Raw genomic sequence first — 26672 nt, 5'->3', positions numbered from 1 at the left:
TAAGCGGACCATCTGACCTGGGATTGGCATCGCATTAGGCATATTGGCATATCCCACTTTCTGTTAGTACGTTCTGAGCTTGTAGCCTAACTCTCGATCCTGAAGAAAATTCGATGTATTCCCATTTTGTTCCGTCTTTAGCAGCCAATTCAATTTCCGCCGTGTTTGGAGTAAGTCCACCCCCCTGCGCTTGCGCTGAAGTTCTTGTATCATCGCTACCACTGACAGAGCTGACAAGTTGACATGATGAAGAGTCAGTTTGCTCCAGGCTATCAACATCAGTCTCTCAATCCGACTCATCTGAAGCAATCACTTCCCATGGAGGTCGAACTTGGTCTGAATTTGCCCACCCTTGATCTAATCCTTCATATTTAATGTATCGCTTATGCGGACGTCACGACATCATCCGGAACGATCTAAGCTTTAGGTCAAATGCGTTCAACTTTCATCATTTTTCAGACACCGCATGTCGGTTCTGCTTGATCGGCCCCGATGCGCCTTCGCATGTTTTATTTAAATGTAAAACAAATCGCCGCTAGACGGCACTACGCATCCAGAGTATGTACCGTTTCCACGGGATCTGCAATCTCCTTTAACGACGTAACAGAAATAATAAAGATGCATCGCCCCGAAAACCTTAATCGTGAAGCTCTCGACATGAGCATTTTAATGGTTACAGTAATTAAACAACAAATTTGGCGCCACAGGAACGCGACCATTTTTAAAAAGGAGATTTTCAGCACAAAAATCATAATTGCTGCGATTGAACGTTCCCTCTACGCGAGACGAGCCAGGACCTTTAATCAGGACACGACCTACCACGACCAAATAGTTAAAAATTTGCGAAGTCCTTCGACGCGAACCCGCATAAACGTTTGTATGTATAAGGACCGTGTTGTATCTCACATTGCTACACACCGTTGTATTTTGTTGACATGCGCACTTGATGCGTTATTTGTGAATGAACAGTGATTTGTAAATTCTTTGTGTTTTTCGTCTCAATAAAATATGCTGTACATCATGCGCTTGTATGACGTAATAAAGTAAATTGTATTTACATTTTAACTGGAATCATAGAGAGGAGTTGTAAAGCACAGAACACGGCGTCAACAATTACATAAGAAATCGCGATCATAAAATTCAAATTTAAAAACAATTTGAAGAAATGTAGAAGTGACCACGACATTGCTGCATTGACCACTCGTAATCGCGCTCGAGTAAATGAATTACTCAATGCATGAGAGACGTCATCAACAACGACCAAAATTAATTTCATAGTTTTAATACAATTTTGAATTTCTCAGAATGGTTATGAACAATTTAACTATATCTGCTTTCTACGTCATAATAAGTAAGATGTCTTCGCCTAAGTTAAGAAATTACATAAAACAAAGAAATAAATGCAAAGTTGTACAATGACATCACAATAGTTATCTCGAGCGTAACGTGGTGCAAGGATGAAGCGATCTTGTGTTTTCCGCATCATTTAGCGCAGGGGTGGGCAACATACAGCCCGCGACGGGATTTTCAGCAGCCCGCAGACATTTTCCGGTCTTACATGATAATGTGGCCTACGGCCATATTCTGCCGCAATCCCTCTATTGCGTCACAGAATAAGTCCAAGTTTGCTAACCTGAGAAAGAAGGCCATAAATCTACTTGTTCTGTTCGGGTCTACATACATTTATGAGCAAACATTTTCGACCATGAACATTAATAAGACAAAGCTGCGTTCCAATCTATTCAGGAATCCGGCCCGTCAAGTACTTCATTTTCTCATATCAGGCCCGCCTAAGAATTTGCTGATTTAGCGCTTCTTGGAGTTTGTCCCGTTCATCCGGATTCACTTCTGTGAGCGAAGTGTTGGGCCACCACCAACAACAACTTCCAGCTCGGTTTGAATCTTGTTGAGAGCAGTTTGGATTTTGTTGATTTCATCCTGATTAGCAACTCGCCTCCTTCCATCGTCACCAACGAAACAACTATACATCGACAGCTCATCTCTCACGACTCTTAATAACCCGATGACGTCATCGATGTTTGATGGTTGCAGATCGTTATCATGGATCTCCATCTCTCCAATCTAGAGTTGAAATACTGGTGATGACGTCAACTATAACTTGGTCTATCTCGGTTCAACTCATATTGATGCACAGATTCTATATTATTACATCATACTATGTGCGTAATATATAGGTAAATCTACGAAAAATAATTTTCATTTGTGGTACAGACCAAAGTAGCAGCTGATTCGTCATGTTTGTTTTTAATAATACCTTAATTATGATTAAAGTTTACATAAGTTGTCACTACAGTAATAAAAAAGGTAAATAAACACAAGGTGGCGCATATTTCACCGGTTGCAGGTTACCAAATTATCAAAACACCAATTGCGTGACTGGGGCCAGTTATTGACTTAAAGGGAGGGAAATGTGATATTTCGTGATATTGATATTTTGACAAACAGGCTTCGACAAATCTCTGCGTTGTTAAATACTTGTGCTTCTTTATGACGTAAGAATAATCTAGTGACGTAATCGGTTTTTAAAGTTAAACAGAGCAACGTTAAAGGCGTGATTTAAATCGAGTTTGGGAAGAAAAACTTTTCAAGTTCACAATTTTAAGCGATAGTTTTACGAATTTTAATTTTAATAACTAACCAGTTACCGCCATAACAGTGTGATGTGTGGAGAAGTTAAACAATGATTGTGCTGTGAATATGACGTCAGAATAGATGACAACGCATGATTTTTTCCATTTCACAAACATCTCAATGACGTAATAATAGCAAAGGCATGAATATATACAGTGACATCAAAAATACTTCAAAGATTGACTCAGTTATAACTTATAAGTGACTCATAGACATGACCGCACTTATGACTTTTGCCAACCTTACATGGGACAAGTCAGCAATTTAATATTTTGATTGGTCGGGAACAATTAGTCGGAATGTAAACAAACAACAATAAGTAATTGATGTCAATAATATCTTACTTGTCCTGGTTTCATCTCTTTTATGACCGAAGCGATCTCGTGAAATGAATTCGCATCCAGGCGACAGTAACTCAGACCAAGCACATCCAATTGCTTTGTGACGTGTTTCATGATGAAGCAGAACCCAGGGACCAGGTTTGAATTCATCGGCTGCGATAATGGGATTTCTGTTGGAAAATACTCTGCTGCTTTGGTTGCAATGGACGAATCTTTTCCTTCTCCAACGCAGGCGTACAGGTCCAATAGTTTGTCTGTGAGTGCTTCATAACCTAAATAAACATAATATAGTAGAATTCGCCTATAGTGACTTTGGCTATAGTGACACTTCGCCTATAGTGACACCTGTTGCAAAGTCCCGTTTGCAAACCATAGGTTTTACATAGAAATGACTTCGCCTATAGTGACTTCATGTATAAGAACACTTTGCTTACAGTGACACCACATTTCCGTCCCTTGGGCTCAAAAATTTCCATATAAGGACACTCGTTAGTTTGTGACGCAATAATATATACTTTATCCATGCGCAAGCAAGATGATAGAAAAGGTTTATGAGCAGGCTTCATAATGGTGATGTAATAAAAGCGTAGGCTACTGTGGCTGCTAGGCTAGTTCCAGGCTTTTGTTCTTGTGAGTTGTGATCTCAGTTCTCTCCGCAAAAGCCAGGTTGATTGTCATTGTATAAACTGTGGGTAGGCAAACTATTTGAACCCGAGAGCCGCTTTGGTTGTTAAATTTTTACTGACGAGCCAAGTCATAAGAACTTATGACGTCATAAATAATTTATGTCGTTTAATTGTTCCATATCTGCATTCCTCAATGGAAAAATATCATTAAATTTGCATAATTAATAATTTGTCATCAATGCTGGCCTAAATAAGGAAAAGAAAAAGCGAGAAACGTTCATAAACAGTACTCTTGGTAGTGTTCGCAATTTTATTGAAATTTTACGATTCGGCTAGAAGAGCCACAAAAAACATGCCGAAGAGCCGCATGTGGCTCGCGTCTGGTATAGCATCTAGCCCTTTGAGGAAAACAATGTAAAATACCTCGTATATAACGAATATCGCATATTACGGACAAATTTCGCTGGTCCCGACTGGTCCGTTATATGCGAGTTCTACTGTAGTCATCTGCGGCCATTTTACCTTAACTTCGTCTATATAGTGACACTTCGCTTATAGTGACACTTTTTCCGCGGTCCCTTCAGGTGTCACTATAAGCGAAGTCTACTGTAGTTATAAAGCGATTATGTGGGTTAGAATTGCTACAATAATATATCTATAAAAGTGGGACGATACAGATATGTTTGGTGGTCAGCGGGAAATCAAACAAATAAAAATATAAACTACATTGCTATGTAGTCTCGTAAATCTGCAACCACACGTGGCTAAACACTGAACAATCCAGAAATATTAAAACTATAAATTATGATTATTACATCACAATTTCAAGGGTTACGTAAAGGTTGATGACAAAGTTGCATATCCATAGAAGCATTATAGAATTCTATTATAATACGAAAAAAGTCACCAGATAACCAGATACGTAAGAGGAGGTTAAGAGTAACGTCAATACATGGATTATGATGTCACAAACATATTCTACATAATAATGACGTGACATATCTTTGCTGTCACATTTGCTAAAATTATATCCAAGTGTGTGTTAAAGTATTGACATCAGCTGCCTATGTACACATGTGGAGACATGAAGACGGCTAGAGATGTACCGATGCCGATATATCACGTTGACTCAAACATCGACCGATGCCGATGTTGAGAAGGGCCGATACATCGGGATCAATAACATCGGTAAAACCCCGGCATCGATACATCTCTATCCTCGACGAATACTTGGTAACAAGGTGTCTGCACTTTATACACAAATCACAGTATCACCTTTTTTAAACACAAAACATCACAGCACATTTTTTCACCTCGTTAAAAACTGATTTAATTTACCTCGGAAAGCAAAAATATGATGTTCCGTAAGCTTTCCTTTTTTATGGTGTTTCATAAGCTTCTCTGAATTGACTGCCAGCTGCTGGATGTGATGTTTCTTCAAAATTTCCTTTTTCATTTGAAGATCTCCTGAAAATAAATCATAAAATCAGTCAACTTAAACACACTTGTGGCAAACTATCATTGGCGGCCATACTGCTGTTATTTTAAATAAAACTGATGTAGCAATAAAACAAAGCCACAACCATGGCCACCACATGCAACATGAAATGGAAAGAAAAAGCTTTTCAATGCTTTGTCATACAATGATATTAACTTGTAGTTTAATAACTAATCTGTTCAGAGCTCAACATGTACAGAAAAATGTGGGTTGTAAAATAATTATATTATGAGTGTGAGATAAAGGTAAGTATCCATAAAATAATGGACAAAATGCCAAAACGACAGTGAATTACCAGCACAACATCGCATAAATTGAACAATTCTCATAACACAGCACACACTTAATAGTGCCACAAAGTTGAAAAGAGTGAGAAGTATAAGATAGAGGGGAATAATACATGCGCTGTTTTATCGTATTTACTCGATTGTAAGCCGCGGAACAAAGTATCTTTTATCATCATTTGTGCGGTTTACGATAGAATGCCGCATGCAGTAAACGCGTGATAAGATGATGTTCCGTTGGCGAGGCAATTTTTGTTTCTTTTTTATCGGGAGTGGGAGCAGGAGGACTGGGCAAGGAGCGGAGAAATTCAACACAATGACAGATACCAACGACAGACAATGACAGACAACCAACGACAGACAATGACAGATACTTATGTTGCGCGGCTTACAATTGAGTAAATACTGAATATAGTACACGCATTGTTCAAAATCTCAGGACACCCCTGACCACTTTCATGGCAGCCCGGTTGGAAACACTGCTTTAGTTCATGGACATGGTGAGTTAAACAATAACAAAAATGGAAGGAAACTGTCCACACAAATGTGATAATAAAACACAACTTACTAAACGTAACTGGTATAGACTTTATCATATGTTAATGTTTGTGTTGTTCTATGTGAAATATGAGTTTCGTACAAAATTCCCATGCATGGTACTAAATCATACAGAGCATAAAACGTGACACATTGGAGTCAACAAAACTCTAATTGACAGGTCATTGCGAAATATTATTGCACAAGTTTCATCTAAAACAAAAAAAATGTCACAAGACAGAAAAAATAAAAGTAGAAGAAATAAAAAAGAATACAACTATGATGACACTTCTGCAATTGTAACGACGTGGTAGGAACTACAGTAGCTCAAAGTTCAAAGAAGTTAAAATAAAATAACAAAAACAATCAGAAGTAAATGAGCAAACACCACAACAAAAATACCAAACAAGTGAAACTTCACAGTCTTTGAAGAAACTTTCCCGGTTAAGGTGGAATATGGCAGTGCCATACTGTGCAGTGTGCATGGCATGACAGGTAATTAGAAAATAACAAACAGATGCACAAAAGATGTCGAAAAGAAAATAAACACAACCTTTTTTCTTGAAAGTCTTCAGCGAAATGACAATGCAGCGCCTTGTTGCCAACACGAGCAGCTGAGACGCTTTGTTTGGTGAAAAATTTAACCCCATTTCCGCCGAGGCATTGTTTATATTAAAGCGATCTTTTTCAAACATGGTCGACAAATCAACCAAGTGAGATACTTCAAAGCGTCAATGATAAACCATAGCATTCATCTCATTCTTTTCGTATAAAGATGTTGATATCAAATGGTGTAGTTGCAATAACTTTCATCAGTATTCACAACGTAATAAAACTAACATAAAAGCAGGCTACGAATGCAACGACGTTAATAACGGAAGTTGAATGTCAGCCAAAAATCATCTCAATTATCTGTACGTCGACGCTCATGATTGTCAACAACACGTCAACAGACTTGAACAATTACTTCGCCTGTAAAATTTCTTAATTTTATTGTTTAAAGATGATCACGTGTGGTCTGTTTATCGCACGAACAGAATTGGGCTGATGAGACATAAATTTTGTCTCATTTTAGATGGGCGAATAAACGTAAAACGTCATCTTGTTTTTGGTCAAATATTTTCGTCAAAATCGACACATTACACATCACAGACTGTAGGCTCAAAGTAGCCGTCACTCTAAACACGTGTCTTTAGCGGATTGTGTTGCAGAGTTTTTATTCGGTTTTGCTTCTAAGGCGAACGTTAAGAAATGTTAAAGAGAAACGCAACCAAATAAAAATTAACCGGTGACCGATAATTTTCTGCTGTATCAGTTGCAGAAATGTAAGTTTTGAGAGATCGTTAAAGAATTTTAAGTTTCGGTTCCAAAAACATCTTCACAAAACGCTGTGCGCGTGCGTATAAATACGGGTTTACAACCGAAAAAGTGGCAAGTTAGCTGTTTGGTTTGGAAAACATAAACATCTTATATTACATGACGCAGCGCGCAAGAAAAATACCACATCGCAATAAATGTTGCTTTTGTGAAAAGTCACAAACATCGACCGATGCCGATGTTGAGAAGGGCCGATACATCGGGATCAATAACATCGGTAAAACCCCGGCATCGATACATCTCTATCCTCGACGAATACTTGGTAACAAGGTGTCTGCACTTTATACACAAATCACAGTATCACCTTTTTTAAACACAAATCATTACAGCACATTTTTTCACCTTGTTAAAAACTGATTTAATTTACCTCGGAAAGCAAAAATATGTTGTTCCACTGATATGTTCCAAATATGTTTTTCTTTTTTATGTTGTTTCATAAGCTTCTCTGAATTCACTGCCAGCTGCTGGATGAGATGTTTCTTCAAAATTTCCTTTTTCATTTGAAGAATTCCTGAAAATAAATCTTAAAATCAGTCAACTTAAACCCACTCGTTGCAAACTATCATTGGCGGCCATACTGCTGTTATTTTTAAATAAAACTGATACAGCAATAAAACAAAGCCACAACCATGGGCACCACATGCAACATGGTATGGAAAGAAAAAGCTTTACAAAATTTAGTCGTACAATGACATTAATATCAACTCATAGTTTAATAACTAATCTGTTCAGAGCCCAACATGTACAGAAAAATGTGGGTTGTTAAAAAATTATATTATGAGTGTGACATAAAGTTAAGCATCCATAAAATAATTGACAAAATGTCAAAACGACAGTGAATTACCAGCACAACATCGCATAAATTGCACATTTCTCATAACACAGCACACACTTAATAATGCGACAAAGTTGAAAAGAGTGAGAAGCATAAGATAGAGGGGAATAATACATGCGCTGTTTTATCGTATTTACTTGATTGTAAGCCGCGGAACAAAGTATCTTTTATCAACATTTGTGCGGTTTACAATCGATGGCAGCTTACATTTTCTTCTGGTTGCGTGCCAGACGTCGTAAACTCCGTTTATTGGTGCTGCATGCAGTAAGCGCGTGATCAGTGCGTGATACGATGCTGCTCTGTTGGCGGGGCAACTTTTGTTTCTTTTTTATCGGGAGTGGAAGAGGAGGAGAAGTGGGAGAGGAGCAGAAGGAGTGGGAGAGGAGAAATTCAACATAATCACAGATACCACTTATGTTGCGCGGCTTACAAACAAGGGTTGTTTACAATGGAGTAAATACGGAATATAGTACACGCAGCTACTGCAAAACCGGTTACCGGTGATATGAAAATGATCTACTTTGAAGCTTTCAAAACAATATTGTTTGTGATTAAAAAATACAACGCATTTCTTAGGTATTGTTCACAATCTCACGATGCCCCCTACCACTTTCATGGCAGCCCGGTTGGAAACACTGCTTTAGTTCATGGACATGGTGAGTTAAACAATAACAAAAATGGAAGGAAACTGTCCACACAAATGTAATAATAGAACACAGCTTACTAAACATAACTTGTATTAACTTTATCATATGTTTATGTTTTTGTTGTTCTATGTGAAATATGGATCTAGCACAAAATTCCCATGCATGGTACTAAACCATAGAGAGCATAAAACGTGACACATTGGAGTCAACAAAACTCTAATTAACAGGTCATTGCGAAATATTATTGCACAAGTTTCATGTAAAGCAAAAAATATGTGTCACGAGACATAAAAAATAACATTAGAAGAAATAAAAAACAAATCACAAATATGATGTCAGTTTTGCAGTTGTAATGACGTGGTAGGAACTACAGTAGCTCAAAGTTCAAAGAAGTTAAACTAAAATAACAAAAACAATCAGAAGCAAATGAGCAAACACCACAACAAAAATACCAAACAAGTGAAACATCACAATCTTTGAAGAAACTTTCCCGGTTAAGGTGGAATATGGCAGTGCCATACTGTGCAGTGTGCATGGCATGACAGGTAATTAGAAAATAACAAACAGATGCACAAAAGATGTCGAAAGGAAAATAAACACAACAAATATCAACAATAGAAGCAATTGGTCACTTTCAATGAAGTGAATGACAAACAAGGCATAAATACAATTGCTGCTAGATAATCACTGCTTTGATTGTTGTGTATTAGGTGGCAAGACAAAATGTGACAAATACAAGCACGGTACTTAATCACTGCTTTCATTTGTTGTGTATCGTGGTAAAATATAACTCATAATTACCTGAAACAGCTTTCGACTCCAAATCAAACAGCAGGCCACAGACGAATCTTCGGACTACTGTCCAATGCTCTTGAAACAGTGATGTTTCTACAAAATCTTGAAACTCCTCCAGTGGCATTCCGTAAACAACATAGGATGCTGTGAGATGTTCCTGAAAGGTTTGATGGCAAAAGTAGAACTTCGTAGGGCTGCCTTCAAAAAGGTTGCAGTTCACCGAGCGTTTGGGTGCGTGAAGTTGCACAATAATATCATGAACAGTTGTTGGGTCAATTTCTGCATCTTTCAGCTGCTTATCAGTAAGAATAACTTTATGGTTGTTTGTTGCAGCAAACGCAAGAACCTGCAGCTTCAAGACCAACTCATCCATGGTTTTTGCAAATCGTATATTTCGACTACCTTTTAGGTTTTCCATCACTGTTGCAAACAGCCTTGTAGGGGTGGAAGCATCACCAATGTCCTCTGATGGATGGATTTTGCTGGAAATGATCATCTGGAGCATCAAAGGATTTCTATACATTGACAGCATTTGACTTGAATTTGAATTTATCTTCCTCCAGAGATCTTCATCAGCAAAGGCAAGAAACAACTCCTTTGTGTCCTCAAGACTGAGATCACCCAGAGCATAAGTGACCTGGGGTCTTGCTGGTTCAGAGAGGTAGAGCACTGAATGTGGCCTGGATGTGATGATGAGGAGACTGTTGGAGAAGAAATGTTTTCTACACAAGTTAAAAACCAGGTCTTTGACAGGGACACAGGCATTGTAATTTATTTTTGGTGAAATTTCCTCCAAGGAATATTGCGCTTGATCCAGTCCATCCAGGATCAGCACAATCTTGTCGGCATTCTTCTGCATCCAGGAGAAGCAAGCTGTGTAAAACTTCTCACTATGTCCTGGAAACATATTGTCAAGCAATAACTGTCTAAGAGTCAATGGTTGTTCATAATTGGCATCCATCAACTTCAGGTGGATACAGAGTCGCTTAAGCAGGGAAAAAGCTTTTGCCAGCCTCAGGCTGAAGACGGTCTTTCCAGAACCAGCGCTGGCAACAATGCTGATTAATTTACCTTTTTGATCCAACAGATCTTGGAAACGAACTTCTGTTTTGATCTTATTTTTGAACAGTTCGTTCGGACCTTTTGGATTGTATCTTTCATCAACAGGAATTGTATCTTTGCCATAGCAATTGATCTCGTGAATTATTGGATGGACGACTGGAATTTCTTCTTTAGCACTGACACCTTGAAAACGTAACTTTCCTTCTATCTCAAGGTAACTGATGCACAACTTCATCAATTTTCTCATGGAATTCCGCTCTGCAAAATATAAACAAGACTGGTTAAAATTACGGCACATTTTGCGGTAAAAGTGTGAAATAAATATTGAAATGCAAATGTTGAAATAAATGACTTAAACTTAAATAGGAAAGTTACTTAATTATACTGGTGGAAGAATTTTCAAAAGTATTCAGCAATGACATAATTAATTTATACCTAAAACTTGGAGAATATTATTACATCATAAAGGAAATTATGATGCATGACAAGAAGATGGTAAAGATCAAATTCTAGTTGATAACAAGCATTAGGTTTTATTCAGGCAACATGTAGTAGCTTCAAAGTAGATTAAATACGAAATATATTGCCTTGTCATACAAACCCAAATTAATACTTGCAACGTCACGCACATTTAATTTACCAAATTGTTTGAGCTATAGCCACATAATTTGAAAAACGTGTCCATAAAAAGGTGGGCACAGGTTATATACCGACACTAACTAAGCAAGGTTTTTATTTTGGCACAAGACTTGTCGTCGATGCCTCTCGAATCCTGTTGCGTTGCCAGCAAATAAAATAAGCACAAGCAAATAAAATATAAAACATAACTTCAAAACTCAGTTTCTACTGAGATAACCGAAAAAACTTTGAGATAAATGCTGCAGATGCACTTCGCTTTGTTTTCTTTGATTTTGTCGTGTGGGAGTGAGCAGGTATTAGATATGCAGTGAGCAGATATATGATACAGTCTATATAAGGTTGATCTTTTGTGTCAATAGTTATTATCATCATTATTATCTCTTATTGTCATCGCTGCCAGCAAATAGATAGCAACAGCATCTTTCTTGTTTTACTAATCATGTGTTAAATTCGTGGCCAAAGTTTAGTCGTTCACTCAACATTACAACCAGAGCATGATGGTTCATTTGTAACCGAGAGCGTGCTAATAGGTAACGGCCAGTGAGCAGCGTAATCATCCGCTACAACCACAGTCTACACGTTACGTCAAACAATTGTTAGTTGTCCTGATGCAGTGATGACGAAGAAACGAGACATAAAGAGAATAGAGGATAATGCAACGCACAGAAGCACATGATGGCTATACACCACATAGAATTTTATTAGCTAAACAATGGTTGTGGGTTATACACCAGTGCGGGATATACTCAAATAAATACAGTAAGGTTCATTGGTGAACTTGTAAAAACGGGTAAATCACTGCTTTGGGTAAAATTCTATTCTCCCCGTTCTCATGTACACTATGTATGTGTTTTGCGCTTTTTAAATTGTTTAAACGGCGCTGCCTCCGCTAATTATTGACGCAAATGTGATTGCTCAGTTTTGTTTCCGAAGTGGACCTGAGTTCAATTGGCTCGGCTTGTTAAAGTGAAATTCGGGAACACGTTATTCAATCGTGGTGACTTAGGTCCCGTACAATCTGTCGAGAGCCCCAGCCGTTGCTAACGACTGGTGGGTTTTACAGTTTCAAATTTACTTACAATTAAAACTTAAGCATTTTCAGTTGTTAAAGAAGAGATTTTCATTCCCACAATTTTACAGATTCCAAAAGCACATTAAATTTATTGTACAGCCAGGATTGGTGAAGTAAATGAAGAACACAGTGACAAATATTTGATTAAAATAGATTGATAATTAATTAATTAATTGAAGGATATCAGTGGTTATCAGTGCAAGGAAAGATACAATGCAGCCTAACACTGACATCTAACGAAACATACGGTATCGGGTTTCACATTCTACGTTCAAAGTAATCACCACCCGATGCTTGCTATGACCAACACGCCTCAATTTGATATTTACCACCTGATGGGCAAACTGCTTCTGCATTGCAAGCAGAGCAACTTGTCGCCACACACCATGACATCATTATGACATCAGACGTTAAATGATAACACAACTTGCATTTAACATTTTTTCCTCGTAACAATGAGATGTTTGAAATCTTTATTATAATTATTATTTCATGATATTTAAATTTCAATTTAATGAGAAGTGATCACTCACCATCTTCATCAGATGAGCTTGTGCTGGGTGGTTGCGTGTAGTTGATGGTGACATTCTCAGCGTCTGGAAATAAATAATTTAACATCTATTGTTGTGTTACCAGCAAAAATATAAACCAACCAAACATATACGGATATAAGATTATATACTTTATCTATACCAGGGGTTCTTAAACTTTTTGGCACACGCCCCCCTTGACGGTACCTAAAAATTTCGCGCCCCACCTCATTGCAAAATAAAAAAGCATTAAACAAAACAGCAATTTATTTTCAATTAACTTTCATTAATGAGAAGGATGTAGTTGTTTTTTTGGGAAACCAAACGTTTAATTCGAGGCTATGTGGAAGATAATGCACATCTTAGGTCGGCTGCACAGTCAAGTTTGTTCCTAGGTTTTGTCTTTATATTCATGAAGATGACGCTGCAAACGACTTGGTCTCAAAACGTCGTTGCTTAGCTTTTCTAAGCATATCACGCATTGCGGTACGACTTTTTCGTTCACTGTGGTATCTATACAGCCATACGTCAGATAATTTTGGTCATACTTTCTCTTTTTTCCACTCAATACAATTAGCTTAATTACTAAAATATCTGGTTATTAAATCAATACTAAATTTAAGTTTTACCTCATTTTATGGTTTTAATATTGGCTGACGTTGGTTTTATTGTATTTAAGCCGTGTGCGCGACATTACTATATTATGTGTGGCCGACACTGCACACAAATTTTCAATCGTTAATGACTCGAAAACTATACGTCATAAATTGATCGGATATTTACAGGTTAGTAGCAAAAACATCTGGTTTCCTGTATACATCATTATTGTAAAACTAAAGAAAATGCATTTAGTGTAAATTAAGTATTTCTACAAGTGATACATTTGTAAAAGTTTTTCTTGTTACACCGCCCCCCGTTGTGAGAAAAACAGGTCGCGCTAAAAGAGAACAGTTAGTCGGGCTAGGATTGCATGAATGAGTAAAGGAAAACAATACGCTTCAACGCGGAAAGACGCCAAATATTATGACGTAACAATTGACGTATTTCAGAATCAAATTTCAAAAATACAATTGCCATCGTGACACACTTTAAAATTTTAGTAAAAATAAACCTATAGCGAAAGTCAAGAAAGCATGTTTAGACATAGCTCATATAATAATAGACAGTTTGTCATCTCTCGCGCTCCCCTTATGAATGTTACACGCCCCCCAAGAGGAGCGCCCCCGAGTTTAAGAACCACTGATCTATACTTTGTACTACTTTTTATATAACCTACTTTTTATAACTGGTGATTGGTTCAAAACAGCATCAGTAATATTTACATTTGAGCTTGTGCTTTGCTCTGCCATGACACTTTTCACAGCTTTATTTGATATCTTAAAAAGTTTGCTCTGTAGAAACAAAATATCAGTTAAAGATTGCTAGATACTATCAACATAAACATATTGACCTTTAAAGGTATAATTTGCATGAAATATAACCACTTGATAACTGTAAGTTACAGAGACCGGTTAAATTACTTTGAAAGTTATGCGTGATTAGCAAAAGTGGTAACAAGTTTCAGACTGGAGGATACTGGTAGTGACCCAGTCTATTTAAAAATCAGTAAATCTGCGTCGATTTGATTTCATTTGATTGACAGGTTTGTCAATAAAACCTGTTCATAACGCCAAGTTATTTCGCCAATCACTTAATTCCACTTAGTTAAACTTTAGCATCAAGCAAAGTTGAGTTTAATTTCAACGAAACTGTTTTAATTTATAAGTAAACTATATATATAACGATAACTACCTATACTATACTATATATATAAATATATAATAACTATATACCTATCTCAATGAGTTTGAGATATTGTTGTTAACATGCAATTTCATTATAAGCGATTCTTTACGATCTACAAACTTATTTCGAGTTATTCAGAATTTAACATCAAGCAATGTTGAGTTACCGAATTTCCACTGAAATTAAATCCATTATTTTTAATAAAACACTTTCATTTATAAAATTTAGAACATTTTGCAAATTCATATTTCATCTGAGGAACAACGTTACAACTAGGTGTAGCAAAGCTCAAACTTTTCATACACAAAATTCCTTTCGAAATATGGAACCGAATTCGATTTATAGGTCCTCATAATGTTGGTTAATCATTACACAAGATCATAATTAACCCAGTGGTCGTTTGTCTTTTACCAGCTTTCATTGCATTATAAATCCAGTGTTTGAGGAAACGTTTACACAAAATATCAATCAATAACTAGAACAACGACTGTGGGTGGAAACTTATTTGCTTTGAGGATAATTTTGAGATTTCTTATCTGTAATAAAAGCTGGTTTAATGTGTTGAAATATTTGTATACCGCAAAGTAGCCTTGTACCAGGTACCTTTTATTAACTAACCATTACCATTAGTTTGGTCAAAAATATTGACGATATATGTTGACAATTAACTTTTGATATTTTGAATGTGTTTCATAAAAATGCATCACCAATATTAGTGATGTAAAATGTTATAGTTTAAACCAAATTGTAACAGTAACTCTGACAGTGTTATGCGTGGTACCATACATTCCGCTACTAGGATTGTGTACTTTAATCCAAGTTATTTATTGGGCGTTAGTTATTCATATCATTATATCACAACAAACTGAAAAAGTTTGTCGGCCAAAAAGCCTAGTTTTAAGGTGCGTGACCCAAAGTTCTGTACAAATGTGAGATCGGTAAATTATTATCACTCAAACTTGGTCAATGTCCAATGATGCATCGTATTTATTTGTTTATCTGCCTGTCTCACTTTAACATTTACTAATTACGACCACGCACAAAATTTGTGAACATGCTTCATTTTATAATTAGTTGTAAGTTATTGCCTATGTGCTTAAGGTTTAGTAATATGTTACTTAGGTTTAAAGTAACTTACCATTTCACTAGTTTTCTTGACATATTTATCAGCTTTTTGATGGGTTTAAATTTATCCCTTTTTAGCACAAATCGGTGGCAAATATTTAACCAAATTTGGTTTTTACATTTTACAAGCACCTGAACAAAATTACAAACATGCGTAAGCAAACAGCAAACAGTATGGTATCATAATCTTTATCCTTGGACTGAACAAACTTTTGTGCAAGTTATGATTGTCACACATTTATTATTTGTTGGTATTGTCCAAAGTTGAAATGGTTCATCAGGTTCACTGAACAACAGTAAGTGCCATTAATGCCTTGCCCAAGGACATTACAATCATTGGGTGTCGAAGGTGGGCCACATTATTGCAAGTCCAGCGCTCTAACCATTCATATTAATGGTGAACGCTTTGGCCAATATACTGTGAATTGTATAAGAATGCTCAGCAATGATGGACATTTATGATTTCTCTGATTGAAAAATCACAAAATCAACCAAATAACAAAATAATAAAGTGGAGCCTCCAAAGTGTACAGGTTTGCTTGGACCAACCTAAAATCACTAAGTTTGCTTAGCATTATGGACTTTACTGTCATAAATATAACTTCGAAAGTTTAATACTTGCAGCTAACAACATAAAAATTCATATGTTTGTTATCCTTAATATTGATTTTGCCAATTCCTGAATCAGCAAATGCTACAAATGTAGCCTATAGTGTGATACTAGAAATATGAGCTTTTCACAAATAACCTTTTCATAATTGTTTACTCAAGCATTTAATAATATGACATCACAAGAGTGTCATTATGATGATGATTAAACTCAAAATAAGATAAAGAGCTCATCAGTAAATCTTCTATTTCCCAACATAGTAACTTGTTTTTCACAGAAATGTTAAAGAAAATGTAAAATGAATAACATCAGTCATAGAAAACAAATTATTCTAAAAATACTTGGGTCTCAAAATGTCATTGCGTCATCATTTCGGTTCTTCTCTGCTGCAGTTGGCCTTGGCTTGCAGAGATTCTGTGTATTTCATGTATACGCTTTTCCATGGTTCTATTTGCAATAAAGCTACGATAATGAGTTTTTGGATCTAGTGCAGAAGTGCACAACTACAGACCATCCAAGACCCAAGTTCTTTATCCTCGGTGACATAGAATGGTTAGAGTGCTATACTTGCAATAATGTGCCTCGGGTTCAACTTCCAACAGCAATGCTACTGTAGTGCCCTTGAGCAAGGCACGAACGACGCTTGCTTCTCTCTCAACATAACATGACGTAACATAGGGTTGCCATACGTGCGCCTTTTGGAGGATTTGTTCTCTTTTACATGACAATTGAATTGTCTTCTGAGGAAGCATTAAAATCACAAAGTGTATTTTTTTGACGATAACATTTTTATTCTTGTCGTTTTAATTTGAATTGGCAGCACCAATAAATGTAAATGCACGTTGTGTTTTTTAGATATACTGCTGTAAATATATGGAACTTGGAAAGCATTCTGAAAGTTTAAACCTCTGTTGGCACCAAGACAATGGGTTTAGTGGCACCCAGCATGTTGCATGATCAGAAATGTTGCATTGTGTTGTCACAAACGCTTTGTTACAATTGTTCAAAGAGTACGATGTTTGCTTGATACATTAGTTTTGAAACACAGAGCAGAACAAATGTCGGGTCTAATATACAAGTGCACAACCAGATGACGTCACTATTTGAGTAGCTGGGGTCTAGTATACAAAGGCATCCTGTGGTTGTGCACTTGTATATTAGACCCCAAATGTCTTATCTTTTTCAATTACCACTGCAGTTATAGAAGATTTTGCCATGTTGGAAGTTACAATCATCGCAATTTAACCTTATTTTCAGAAATCAGAAAACTGTTGTTTATCTGCATACGTGCTGTTCCTGGTTTTCTTGTAGTGGTTGTAGTGTAGTAATGGTGTAATCTTGTAGTGTTTCCTGGTTTTCTTGTACTGAAGAATAAAAGGTTGGCTCGGCTATCATGGTCCATTGGAAGCTAATTAGTTCTTAAATTTAATCAGACATTCCTTGTATTATTGCGGAGATTTTCTAAATTTTATCAAGACTTATTCCATCAATCTGAATTTAGGAATGCAGCCGACAAAAAACAAGCACTAAGTTTTTTTTTAATTAAAATGCCAATGTTATTTAACTTGCATGGGAAGTTAATCAATGTCATACATTTCAGACAATTAATGCCACAAGTGCACCAGCGAATTAAGGGAAGGCCGTGGCCCCTCTCATGAACCAATTGTTTTTGTGGCACCGTGTAGGCGTTTCCAAGTCTTCATTAATTTTCATTTATCGAAATATCTTGTTTGCGACCCCTTATCAGCTGTCATCTACGAAATCATATAATAAGCAGATAAACAGCGTTTCTAAATTGTACACCAGAAATTGCCGCTATTGTTCTTTAAATATGAAAACGAAATTCCTTTTGAGACGTAAATGCTGGTGGTTCAGGTATTGTGTCAACAAACATTTGTCTCTCTGTCCTCAACCCAATCTTAAATACGCCACTAGACACTGAGTAAGCGTTTGGTGGCATTACGTGTCCTCCTAACATTTGGGTGATTAAAATATGGTAACCCCAACATAACATTTGCGGGCATAAAATCACAAAAGAAATTTGTCTAATAAATTGAATTCTAATTAGAACTCCAGAGAATAATTAATTAATTGATATAAATTTCATCAATTGCCGCTTTTGTAAACGGGGATTTCCCTGGCTGGAGATGATTTGTGATTTCATTTATTTTAAGGGTTCATTTGTCTCAAGATTTTACCGACTTCGGCAAAAGCGAAAGTTTGCTTTTCTTAAGAATGAAAACCTGGCGAAGTTATATCATGACAGAAAATACATTGGCAGAAAAATAATTAGTAAGTTAAATTTTCGTATATATACCAGACCTGCACAATATGCGCTCTGATAACACACAAAAGAGAGGATCTTTTATCTTTTCTTCAAAAAAGTTTTAAAAGTTCAAATTCCAGGGAGAAAAATTCCAAAAACCTTGTCGCTGTGTAGGTTCAAATTAACTCAAGCGTAACCATTTTCTCTCTCATATTCTAAATGGTGAGTAAAGGAGTCGGCCCCAACATATTTGTTATTTGCCATCAGTAACTTCAGTCTTCGTGCTGCAGAAACACCACAAAAGAAAGCAGAAAACGGATACGGTCAAACGGTGAGCAAGTACGCGTTAATTAATGAAAAGAAAAAGAGCATTTCGTGGTCGTAGTCTTGGGAACTACGCGTAGCTTAGCAACAAGACAAAAGTGGGAAAAACGCGGGAGAACTTGGCGGAGTCATCTGGCGAAAATTCTTCATCGCTCGTGCCCTGGTTACCGAGGTAGCTTTTGAGCAGGTCTCGATCGTTAAACTTTTTATTGTTTTATTTTCAAAGTGTTTTGAATTTAAAACTGTCCACCAGGTCCACTGAGCAGAAGCAAGTACCGTCAATATCTTCCTCAAGGGAATTACAATTGTATTGCACCACTAGGTGTCTATCACGGAACATGAGCTGCTTTTAATACGAGGCCAGTGTTTAAACCACTCGGCTACCAAACCAACTTTCTTTGTAAAGTTCGTGACCAATTTCATTGTTTTTGCTTCAGTAGTTCAGGAGATACAACCGTTAAAGTTATGCACGTGGTTTTGTGTTCACTGAAGTGGAACAACTCTGCTGTTTTCATTTTAGTTGTCACTATGACAAATTATATTTCGTTCGTTAGCGTATTACTTGTGTGAAGTATTAAATCAATCACATAATAAGAGGCTTGCATACAACACAAGTGTATGTATAGGCCACACCAGTTCAAACATTGTAATTTATCTGACGTCATTGCGCAGTCTTAACAAGTGAGTGAGAAAAGTAACAACCAACAACTCATAACTCGTGACGTAACCGTCACATTATATAAGACTTGCTCGAAAGCAAACCGTTAAGTTTAACTTAAAAGATTAGCATGACGTCACATCAACTCATCTAGCTTATATAGAGGAACAGATTTCTTCTTCTCGCTGGAAATCATTGGTTTTGACTCACTGCTGCCACCAGCTGACATCAGGTTATGTTGAAACATGTGGTTTAGTGATTTTACATCTAACAATTCACAGTGAACTAACTGGAATAATGACGGTTGGAATTTACACACAAGACTTGTGGATAGTTAGGACTTTTAACAAAATGTAAGAACTTTATTCAATGAATTCAGTGTAAATTGATTTATATTTTTAAGTTATCTGGAATTTAGTACATATCTCACATTTTTCTTTTGACTTGTTTCTTTACTAAACAGAAAGCTACATATGCTAGCTTATTTCTTTGCATTTGTTTTCACTACGACTATGATAATTATGTCTCTAGCTACAAGTCGTGGTTCGTTATTCAGTTCCACATCGCACAATCAATCTACGTCATCAATCATTGAACGGAGTTGTCTAAAGCTGCCCTGAAAAGCAGCTTACGTGAAAATTCATGCAGTGAAAATCACAAAATTTTACTGCATTCCATTACAATTTGAAACAACACCATTTTGGTTGGTTGGTGCTTAAAGTACTTTACATAAATTGAAGATGATTTAAAATCAATTAGTAATGTTATACGTTAACAAAATCTATCGGCCGTAATTGTTACGTAATGCTTCATGACGCGAATATGAACAACAGCGGGAATCGTCCGGTTGAAAGTCATCTCGCATAAACTGGAATGCCTAAAAACCCCAGATTCCAATTTTCAACCTGGGAACGAACAAATACCATAGTTACGTCATGATTGCAACATTTCTTTGGTTAAAACCATTGCCAGGAAATGTAAATTTATCACATATCTGTTCGCAAATGACGTCATAAACCAACAGAATTACTTCCGAAAACAAAAGTTGGCGCCGATGTAGGAGGATTGCTATTTTATAAGATGTCGATGTGAACTACTTTTAAATACATGCTTTGTATCAGTTTTGCAGGTTCAATATTTGCAAAGGTCGAAGTCATAAAATAACGAAGGACAAATAAATCGAAAAACCACACACTTCAATTTAGAAGACTGAACTTCTTTGGCTAAGTTACTGTAAATATTTCATAAATTTTGTTTTAAAAACGCTTTTATAACAGTTGACATTTATAACATGTTATATACGGATTTAGTGTCTGGCTGGTGTAGGAATTAGCTGCATTTCGCATTCAGTGAATTATCACGCAAATTATTATAAAATTAAAACTTGTACAAGTAGTGCTGAGGCTGATGCACGTGACAAGGTTTGAATAAGCGGCAGCAAATAATTTGACCAGATGTTCTTTGAAACTACACCGCGGTTATTTTGCGAGTGATGCAAAAAATATTTTCTAAAAGTGGATCAAAATACGGGTTAAAAATATAAAGTTTTGACAAAATTGAGCAATTTTAGAAAAACATGAGCCGAGGAAAAACTTCTGCGTCAAATCATTTGCTAGAACAGAAGTTAATAAACGAACATTAAAACGCATTCATCGTATACCGGCTTCACCACAATGAAGGAAGGTCAAAGGTCAACCATAGAGTTGGAAACCGTCCTTTCGCTCAACACTGACAGCGTTAAGTTGTTTCGAAGATGAATCTTCTTCAAAGCCCCGTCCCCGCCCCTATACCGTCACTCTCCGCCAGTGCCCGGGAGAAGCAGGAAGTTCTTGAGGACGACCGGATATCTGGATATCGGGGTAGAGTATGACGTCATAGCCCACTATGCACCTGAGGCCGTAGCCAAGATGATGGCAGACTTGCTGATCGCTCTCGGCGCCTTCAGGGGTCATATCAAGGGCTGGAAAATCTTGGTGCAATAAATTCGCAGAAATTAGAACAAACAAGTAAAAGCAAAGTTGGACGATTATCTAGACCAGTGATGCATAAATAACAAACAAGTAAGTTTATGGATATGACAAGTTCAAGCCAGACAAATACCTTAATGTTAGTGGATATCGCTGTCCGTTGTAGAATCCTGCCCATCTACTCTGCAATGCTCATGAACCTTTCATGTCAAAGGTCAGAGGTTATAATATAGTGATGGGGTCAGTGATCCCAGTCTAGCACACAGCCCATAAAAGTTAATCGGGAATGACAAAGAACCCAACCACATTTACAGCTACCCCCATAATCATTGTATTTGATCAAACTTCCAGTTATTGTCAGTTATAAAACTTGCTTCGAGAAATTCAAACCACAAAATAACACTGACCTGTGTGAAAATATATAGAGTTGGATGGCATCCAATTCCTTGCCAATATGCTTTGGTATTCCATTCCCTATCATGGTGGTGACGTCACCTGAATAAGCGAATATTCACAAAATTACAATTTCTAATCACAGCAGTTGTCAACCTATCATGTAACAATAAGATCACCTTTGTCAAGCTCTTAAGTGATGTCACGATGACGTCATTATGTAATACATTTCTTAGTCATTTCTGCCTTGCAGTCGGGTTCGACCAAGATTGTGCTGTTCTTGTCGATGACGATCAGTGGACCATGAATCATGTGATCACATGACATGCATTTGCTCTTATGTCCAAGACACGACAACTAGATGTGAAAAAACTGTTTACTTTTTCGACATATGGTGGTTTACCACTCGATGGCACTAGACTGACTAGAGCATGATCTTCAACCCCGGAAAGTCCGATACCTCCAACTCTGCCACCATCGTTGATGATGTCACATCCTGGATTGGCAAAACGAAATCCTCTCTTGTATCTGCAGATGCGTGAATGAGTTTGACGTTAATGAAGTAAAATAATGATGTTTGAATAATCTAAAATTTTGATAGGAAGTTTTAATCAAACGACAGCGTAGCTGTTGCATAGTAATTGGTCGTGAATATTCTACAAATATCATTCGACAACAACTTATACATGGATGAGGTTCTTTGCAATTAAATGTGGAAAATACTTCAAACTGCATCAGTGTTGATCTTAGAACCCACCTGGCTTGGAAAGTCTGCAAAAAGTCACCAAACTTTGCTGCAACGAAGTCTAAGTTTTTCACCGTGGAAGGCTGACACATGAGGGCGCTCATACCTCAGATTCAAATAAACGTCGGTTTTGATGCTTTCAGTGGAAACCCTGATCTGATAATGCTAGCACACATTCGGTTATAAGCTCATCAATGGTGACATCTAGTGTTGGAATGGTCTCTGTGATCGACAGAATATACATACAAATAGAATACAACAGAATTGTTCTCAAACCAGTTAAATTGATTAATTTCATCTGTGAAGTAATAAAAACAAAAACTAAGGCAAAATAAGAAACTGAATTGAACCAATGCAAATATTGATTTGAAATTACAAAAATATGGAACTTTCTACAAACCGCGTAATTTTTCAAACAATTTCCTGGTGGCATCGACATCCAAACACTGGTTGTCATCTGGGCCAAATAGTTTTGGAAAATATCTTTTATAAAACATGAACAAATGTCATGTTGCATTATTTGTAGCAACTATGAACAGAGAAACAGAGCATAGTTAGGTATGTAAATTTTGCCATTTAAATTAAAGTTTAGTTCTGGTAGCAGCATAAGCTATGACCAAGATACCATTTGCAGCATGTTAATCTTAACAATCACTTTATAAGTTACCTCGGATTGATGCAATTATGCAGGTTTGTGATTTAATCACTTGTAACAAGACAATAGCACAGCATGCACATAGGTGCAACAAATTAAAACTAAACAACATACAACACTTTATGTCATAACAAGCCATATTGTTATACATAATAGAAGGAACACTTACTATGGCAACAACCTCCCCACAAACAGATTGACGTCAGTCACAGTTAGGGGATCCCCCTTTCTGTAGCACGTGGGACCTGGGTGGGCACAAGTATATTTGGGGCCGACTACAAACATCCCCGATTGGAAAAACAGCATGGACCAGTCCACTGCTGTGACTGACTGACTGACTGACTGCGTTGATGTTAAGCTGCAATGAAAATGTTCAACTGTCATAGAAATCAAATAAAATGAGAAAATGTATTCTAGTGTCTGTAAAAATTATGCAAAATGGGACGAATACAAACGAGACAAGTCGTCTTTCTCCAAATATTGAACTTCCACATTATTTTGCGGTCAAAGTTTAAAGGTTAAAGTTCGTAAAATTATTGAAAGAAAACAAGATACTCAATACAACATATACACAAAAATATAACAAAGTATACAGAGTCCAAACAACACAAACTAGCACATATCAGCACATTGAGATAGAAAACACACTTTGTCCTGATGTTGACATTAACAAGAAAATTTGTGCCATTGTTGAAGTTTTGCCTGAAATTGAGATTTCAAAATAAAATACCTGCGGTGCTTGTATGGTGACACCAGCTGTAGTAGACTTGAACACATGCTCATATTCCCCATCGAATCGACTTACATCTGTTGGTACTCCTGTGTAAATAATGGAAAAAAAATTATCACAATGCAAGTGTTTCCATGTCACAAAAACATTGTTTATTACAGAACAAAGAACTTGTCAGGATATTCACAAATTGTATAAACAAGTGTCCAGCCACGTGTTTACGACACCAAGCACTGAAATAAATGGTCGGGATACCACGATGACAACACAAGGACATAACTGACGTAATCTTAATAATGTTTGCGTAGCATTCACGTGCATGTAGCGTACATGCTCATACTGATACTGGGTATCCTAGCAGCACCATTCCTTCTATGTCGTATCAAATGCTGGGTTGGTCTTCCGATGACGTCATAGCGTACCACACTACGCCACCTGCTGGGCAGACAACATGGCTCTACTTCCATTAAACTTGTAAATGCTTATATTGATACTGGATCTCTTAGCGACAACATATTTTCCATGTTGAACCCATTGATAGGATGGTCTTCAAATGACGTCATGTCGTAACCCATAGATCGCATTCAATATCGTGAAAGTGAAATAGATTAATCCCATAAGTGTTTATATAAACGATGCCTATGAATTAGAATTTTTTAATTTTTTCATAACCGTAACAACATTGTAATTTTAATTTTTTAAGCCTATAAAGCTAAATCTGTTTCGTCTTGAGCTGCTCTCATTGTTTCTTGCAACCACTTGAAAAGAAAACGTTCAATCTATCGAGAAAGTGGTCTACATACGACCCACGATCTGGCCTAACCTTTGCTGTGCTTCCTTTGCTGTGCCTTTAGCTGTGCCCCTTTGCTACTACGTCACTGTTTTGGCATTTTATACCAATATTACCTAAGAATTACGATTTGTCACAAAGCAGTCAAAACTGACATAACATGTAAGCTGCAAACGGCGTTCACAGCGTTTTTGTGCTAAAAATTGTCCTAACAACAATTTGTATTTAGTGCTTTGAAGTAAACAAAGACGAAGACTACAAAAATGTGAACTCGCTCGATAACAAAATCGAATTTGGCAAACGAGTGTTGATCATGCGATTGCAAAAAATCTAGCTCAATAATCATCGAGCGCAATCGTGCCCAACTCTGGAATATTTAAACTAGAACTTTGGTAACTATGAGATTCGATGTGAATAAAGAGATGCTCATCAAAATTATTAAATAGAAATTATCGCAACACCAGGTCGAGTATTCAGCCACGGATTCAACCTCATCCCTAGTGATAGTTCACATTCATAAATAAATATAATGTAGATAATTTCAGGAATATTGCAAAGTTTTTTAGCGATTAGATATATTCGAGTTTCCAGAACAAAGCACTGATGACAAAAATTCATGATATTTTTCGATTTTTCAAACGGAATTAAAAGATTTTAGATTTAACACACAACCATAAAAAGAAGTGTGACGCAAACACCAACGCAACCGCACATGAGATAAAAACAGTGAGAACCAGCTTCAGGTGTATTTTATGATAATTTAGTGGACTGGCTGGGCAGGTGTACTAGGCCTAAACAACATCATCTAGTCAATATTGGTTAACATGGGAGAGGAAAATCACTCTTTGACTTCAATTTGCCTCCAGAGTTTAACATAATTTCATTTAATAAAGATTAGTTTTCTATATTTTGATATTTAGAGCGGCTTCGTCATTAACAAAACCCTTTGTTCGAGGTACTTCAATAAAGCTGACAATCACAGAAATAAAACTTGGTCAAACAGATCCAACCAACAATGGTCAAACAACAACTTACATTCCTTTTAAGCAATTTTGCTCCATTCATTAAACGATAAATCACAAACATAAATCAAACAAGCTGCTTCTTAACACTAACTGGTTCTCATTTATTGGCACCAGTCTAGTACGAATCTTGGCCATAACTTGTGTCGATAACTCGGATAGAATTTCCCGTGAGCTTTGTGTCATTCTTGTATTTATTTCATCATGACATAATTTTCTTGAGCCAGTGAGTAAAACGCTGCCAGAGTTGTAACATTATGAGCCCCATCATTCGTTTAACTAAACCTCAGTCTAACAAATGTTGCTATTTTGTTGTCAAAAGTCGATATTGTGCATTTGTTTTATCAACAAAGAAACAAAATAATCAAGTTAAATCAAAATCAACATTGTTTGTAACTTTGATGTCAAGCCAATAAGACAAATATTAGCGACTCATTGTTAATTTATTCTCATTGTTTGAATGCTAGTTTATAATAAATAAACAAATATCTACATTTTCCAATTGTGCATTTCTATCAATTTTTGTAATATTTGGTGTAAATTTGTTAAATATAGGAATTATTTTGTGGGTTTGGTGGCCATGCTAACCTATCATCTAATTGCACAATTTTATTATTGCTATCCTGCATGTTTTAAGCCCTTGGGCTTCGCCACTTTTTCCTGCTCGTTAATTGTTCATGAGCATGTGTTTTGTTGTGCTATAACTA

At 36.6% G+C, this 26672-nt stretch overlaps 2 protein-coding genes across 4 annotated transcripts; both read right to left on the bottom strand.

Annotated features, from left to right (window-relative positions):
- Positions 1–890: 890 nt before the first annotated feature.
- Positions 891–15938, bottom strand: LOC143458630 (uncharacterized). The gene is made up of 8 exons (XM_076955445.1): positions 15819–15938; positions 14172–14286; positions 12899–12961; positions 9599–10912; positions 7683–7826; positions 4958–5086; positions 2997–3265; positions 891–2082 (listed from the first exon to the last, which is right to left on the bottom strand). The coding sequence occupies exons 1-8, from the start codon at positions 15819–15821 to the stop codon at positions 1843–1845; spliced, it is 2277 nt and encodes a 758-aa protein (XP_076811560.1). The 5' UTR covers positions 15822–15938; the 3' UTR covers positions 891–1842.
- A 4658-nt stretch (positions 15939–20596) lies between these two features.
- LOC143458631 (5-oxoprolinase-like) lies at positions 20597–25506 on the bottom strand. 3 transcript variants are annotated; one of them, XM_076955448.1, is made up of 10 exons: positions 24484–25505; positions 24154–24242; positions 23593–23781; positions 23169–23251; positions 22781–22990; positions 22449–22551; positions 22203–22380; positions 22038–22125; positions 21764–21830; positions 20597–21632 (listed from the first exon to the last, which is right to left on the bottom strand). In XM_076955448.1, the coding sequence occupies exons 5-7, from the start codon at positions 22870–22872 to the stop codon at positions 22240–22242; spliced, it is 336 nt and encodes a 111-aa protein (XP_076811563.1). In that variant the 5' UTR covers positions 22873–22990; positions 23169–23251; positions 23593–23781; positions 24154–24242; positions 24484–25505; the 3' UTR covers positions 20597–21632; positions 21764–21830; positions 22038–22125; positions 22203–22239. The 3 variants fall into 3 exon arrangements, with proteins under 3 accessions (XP_076811563.1, XP_076811564.1, XP_076811561.1); XM_076955449.1 differs by having other exon boundaries at positions 22038–22179; positions 22251–22380; positions 24154–25506; XM_076955446.1 differs by having other exon boundaries at positions 24154–25505.
- Between the last annotated feature and the right edge of the window lie 1166 nt (positions 25507–26672).

Source organism: Clavelina lepadiformis, chromosome 5, assembly GCF_947623445.1.
Source record: "Clavelina lepadiformis chromosome 5, kaClaLepa1.1, whole genome shotgun sequence".
Classification (NCBI taxonomy): Eukaryota; Metazoa; Chordata; class Ascidiacea; order Aplousobranchia; family Clavelinidae; genus Clavelina; species Clavelina lepadiformis.
The sequence above is the reverse complement of the archived record's forward strand: the minus strand, read 5'-3'. Positions and strand labels throughout refer to the sequence as shown.

Bases quoted from the DNA above. Each gene is read 5' to 3' on its own strand.
- LOC143458630 (XM_076955445.1), bottom strand. The intron at 10,913-12,898 runs GTGAGTGATCAC...TATATTTTGCAG, and splicing joins AAGCTCATCTGATGAAGATG to AGCGGAATTCCATGAGAAAA. The intron at 3,266-4,957 runs GTAAATTAAATC...ATGTTTATTTAG, and splicing joins TCATATTTTTGCTTTCCGAG to GTTATGAAGCACTCACAGAC.
- LOC143458631 (XM_076955446.1), bottom strand. From the start codon at position 22,872: ATGAGCGCCCTCATGTGTCAGCCTTCCACGGTGAAAAACTTAGACTTC. The intron at 22,552-22,780 runs GTGGGTTCTAAG...ACGCATCTGCAG, and splicing joins TTGCAGACTTTCCAAGCCAG to ATACAAGAGAGGATTTCGTT. The intron at 22,381-22,448 runs GTCAGTCTAGTG...TTTCACATCTAG, and splicing joins GGGTTGAAGATCATGCTCTA to TTGTCGTGTCTTGGACATAA.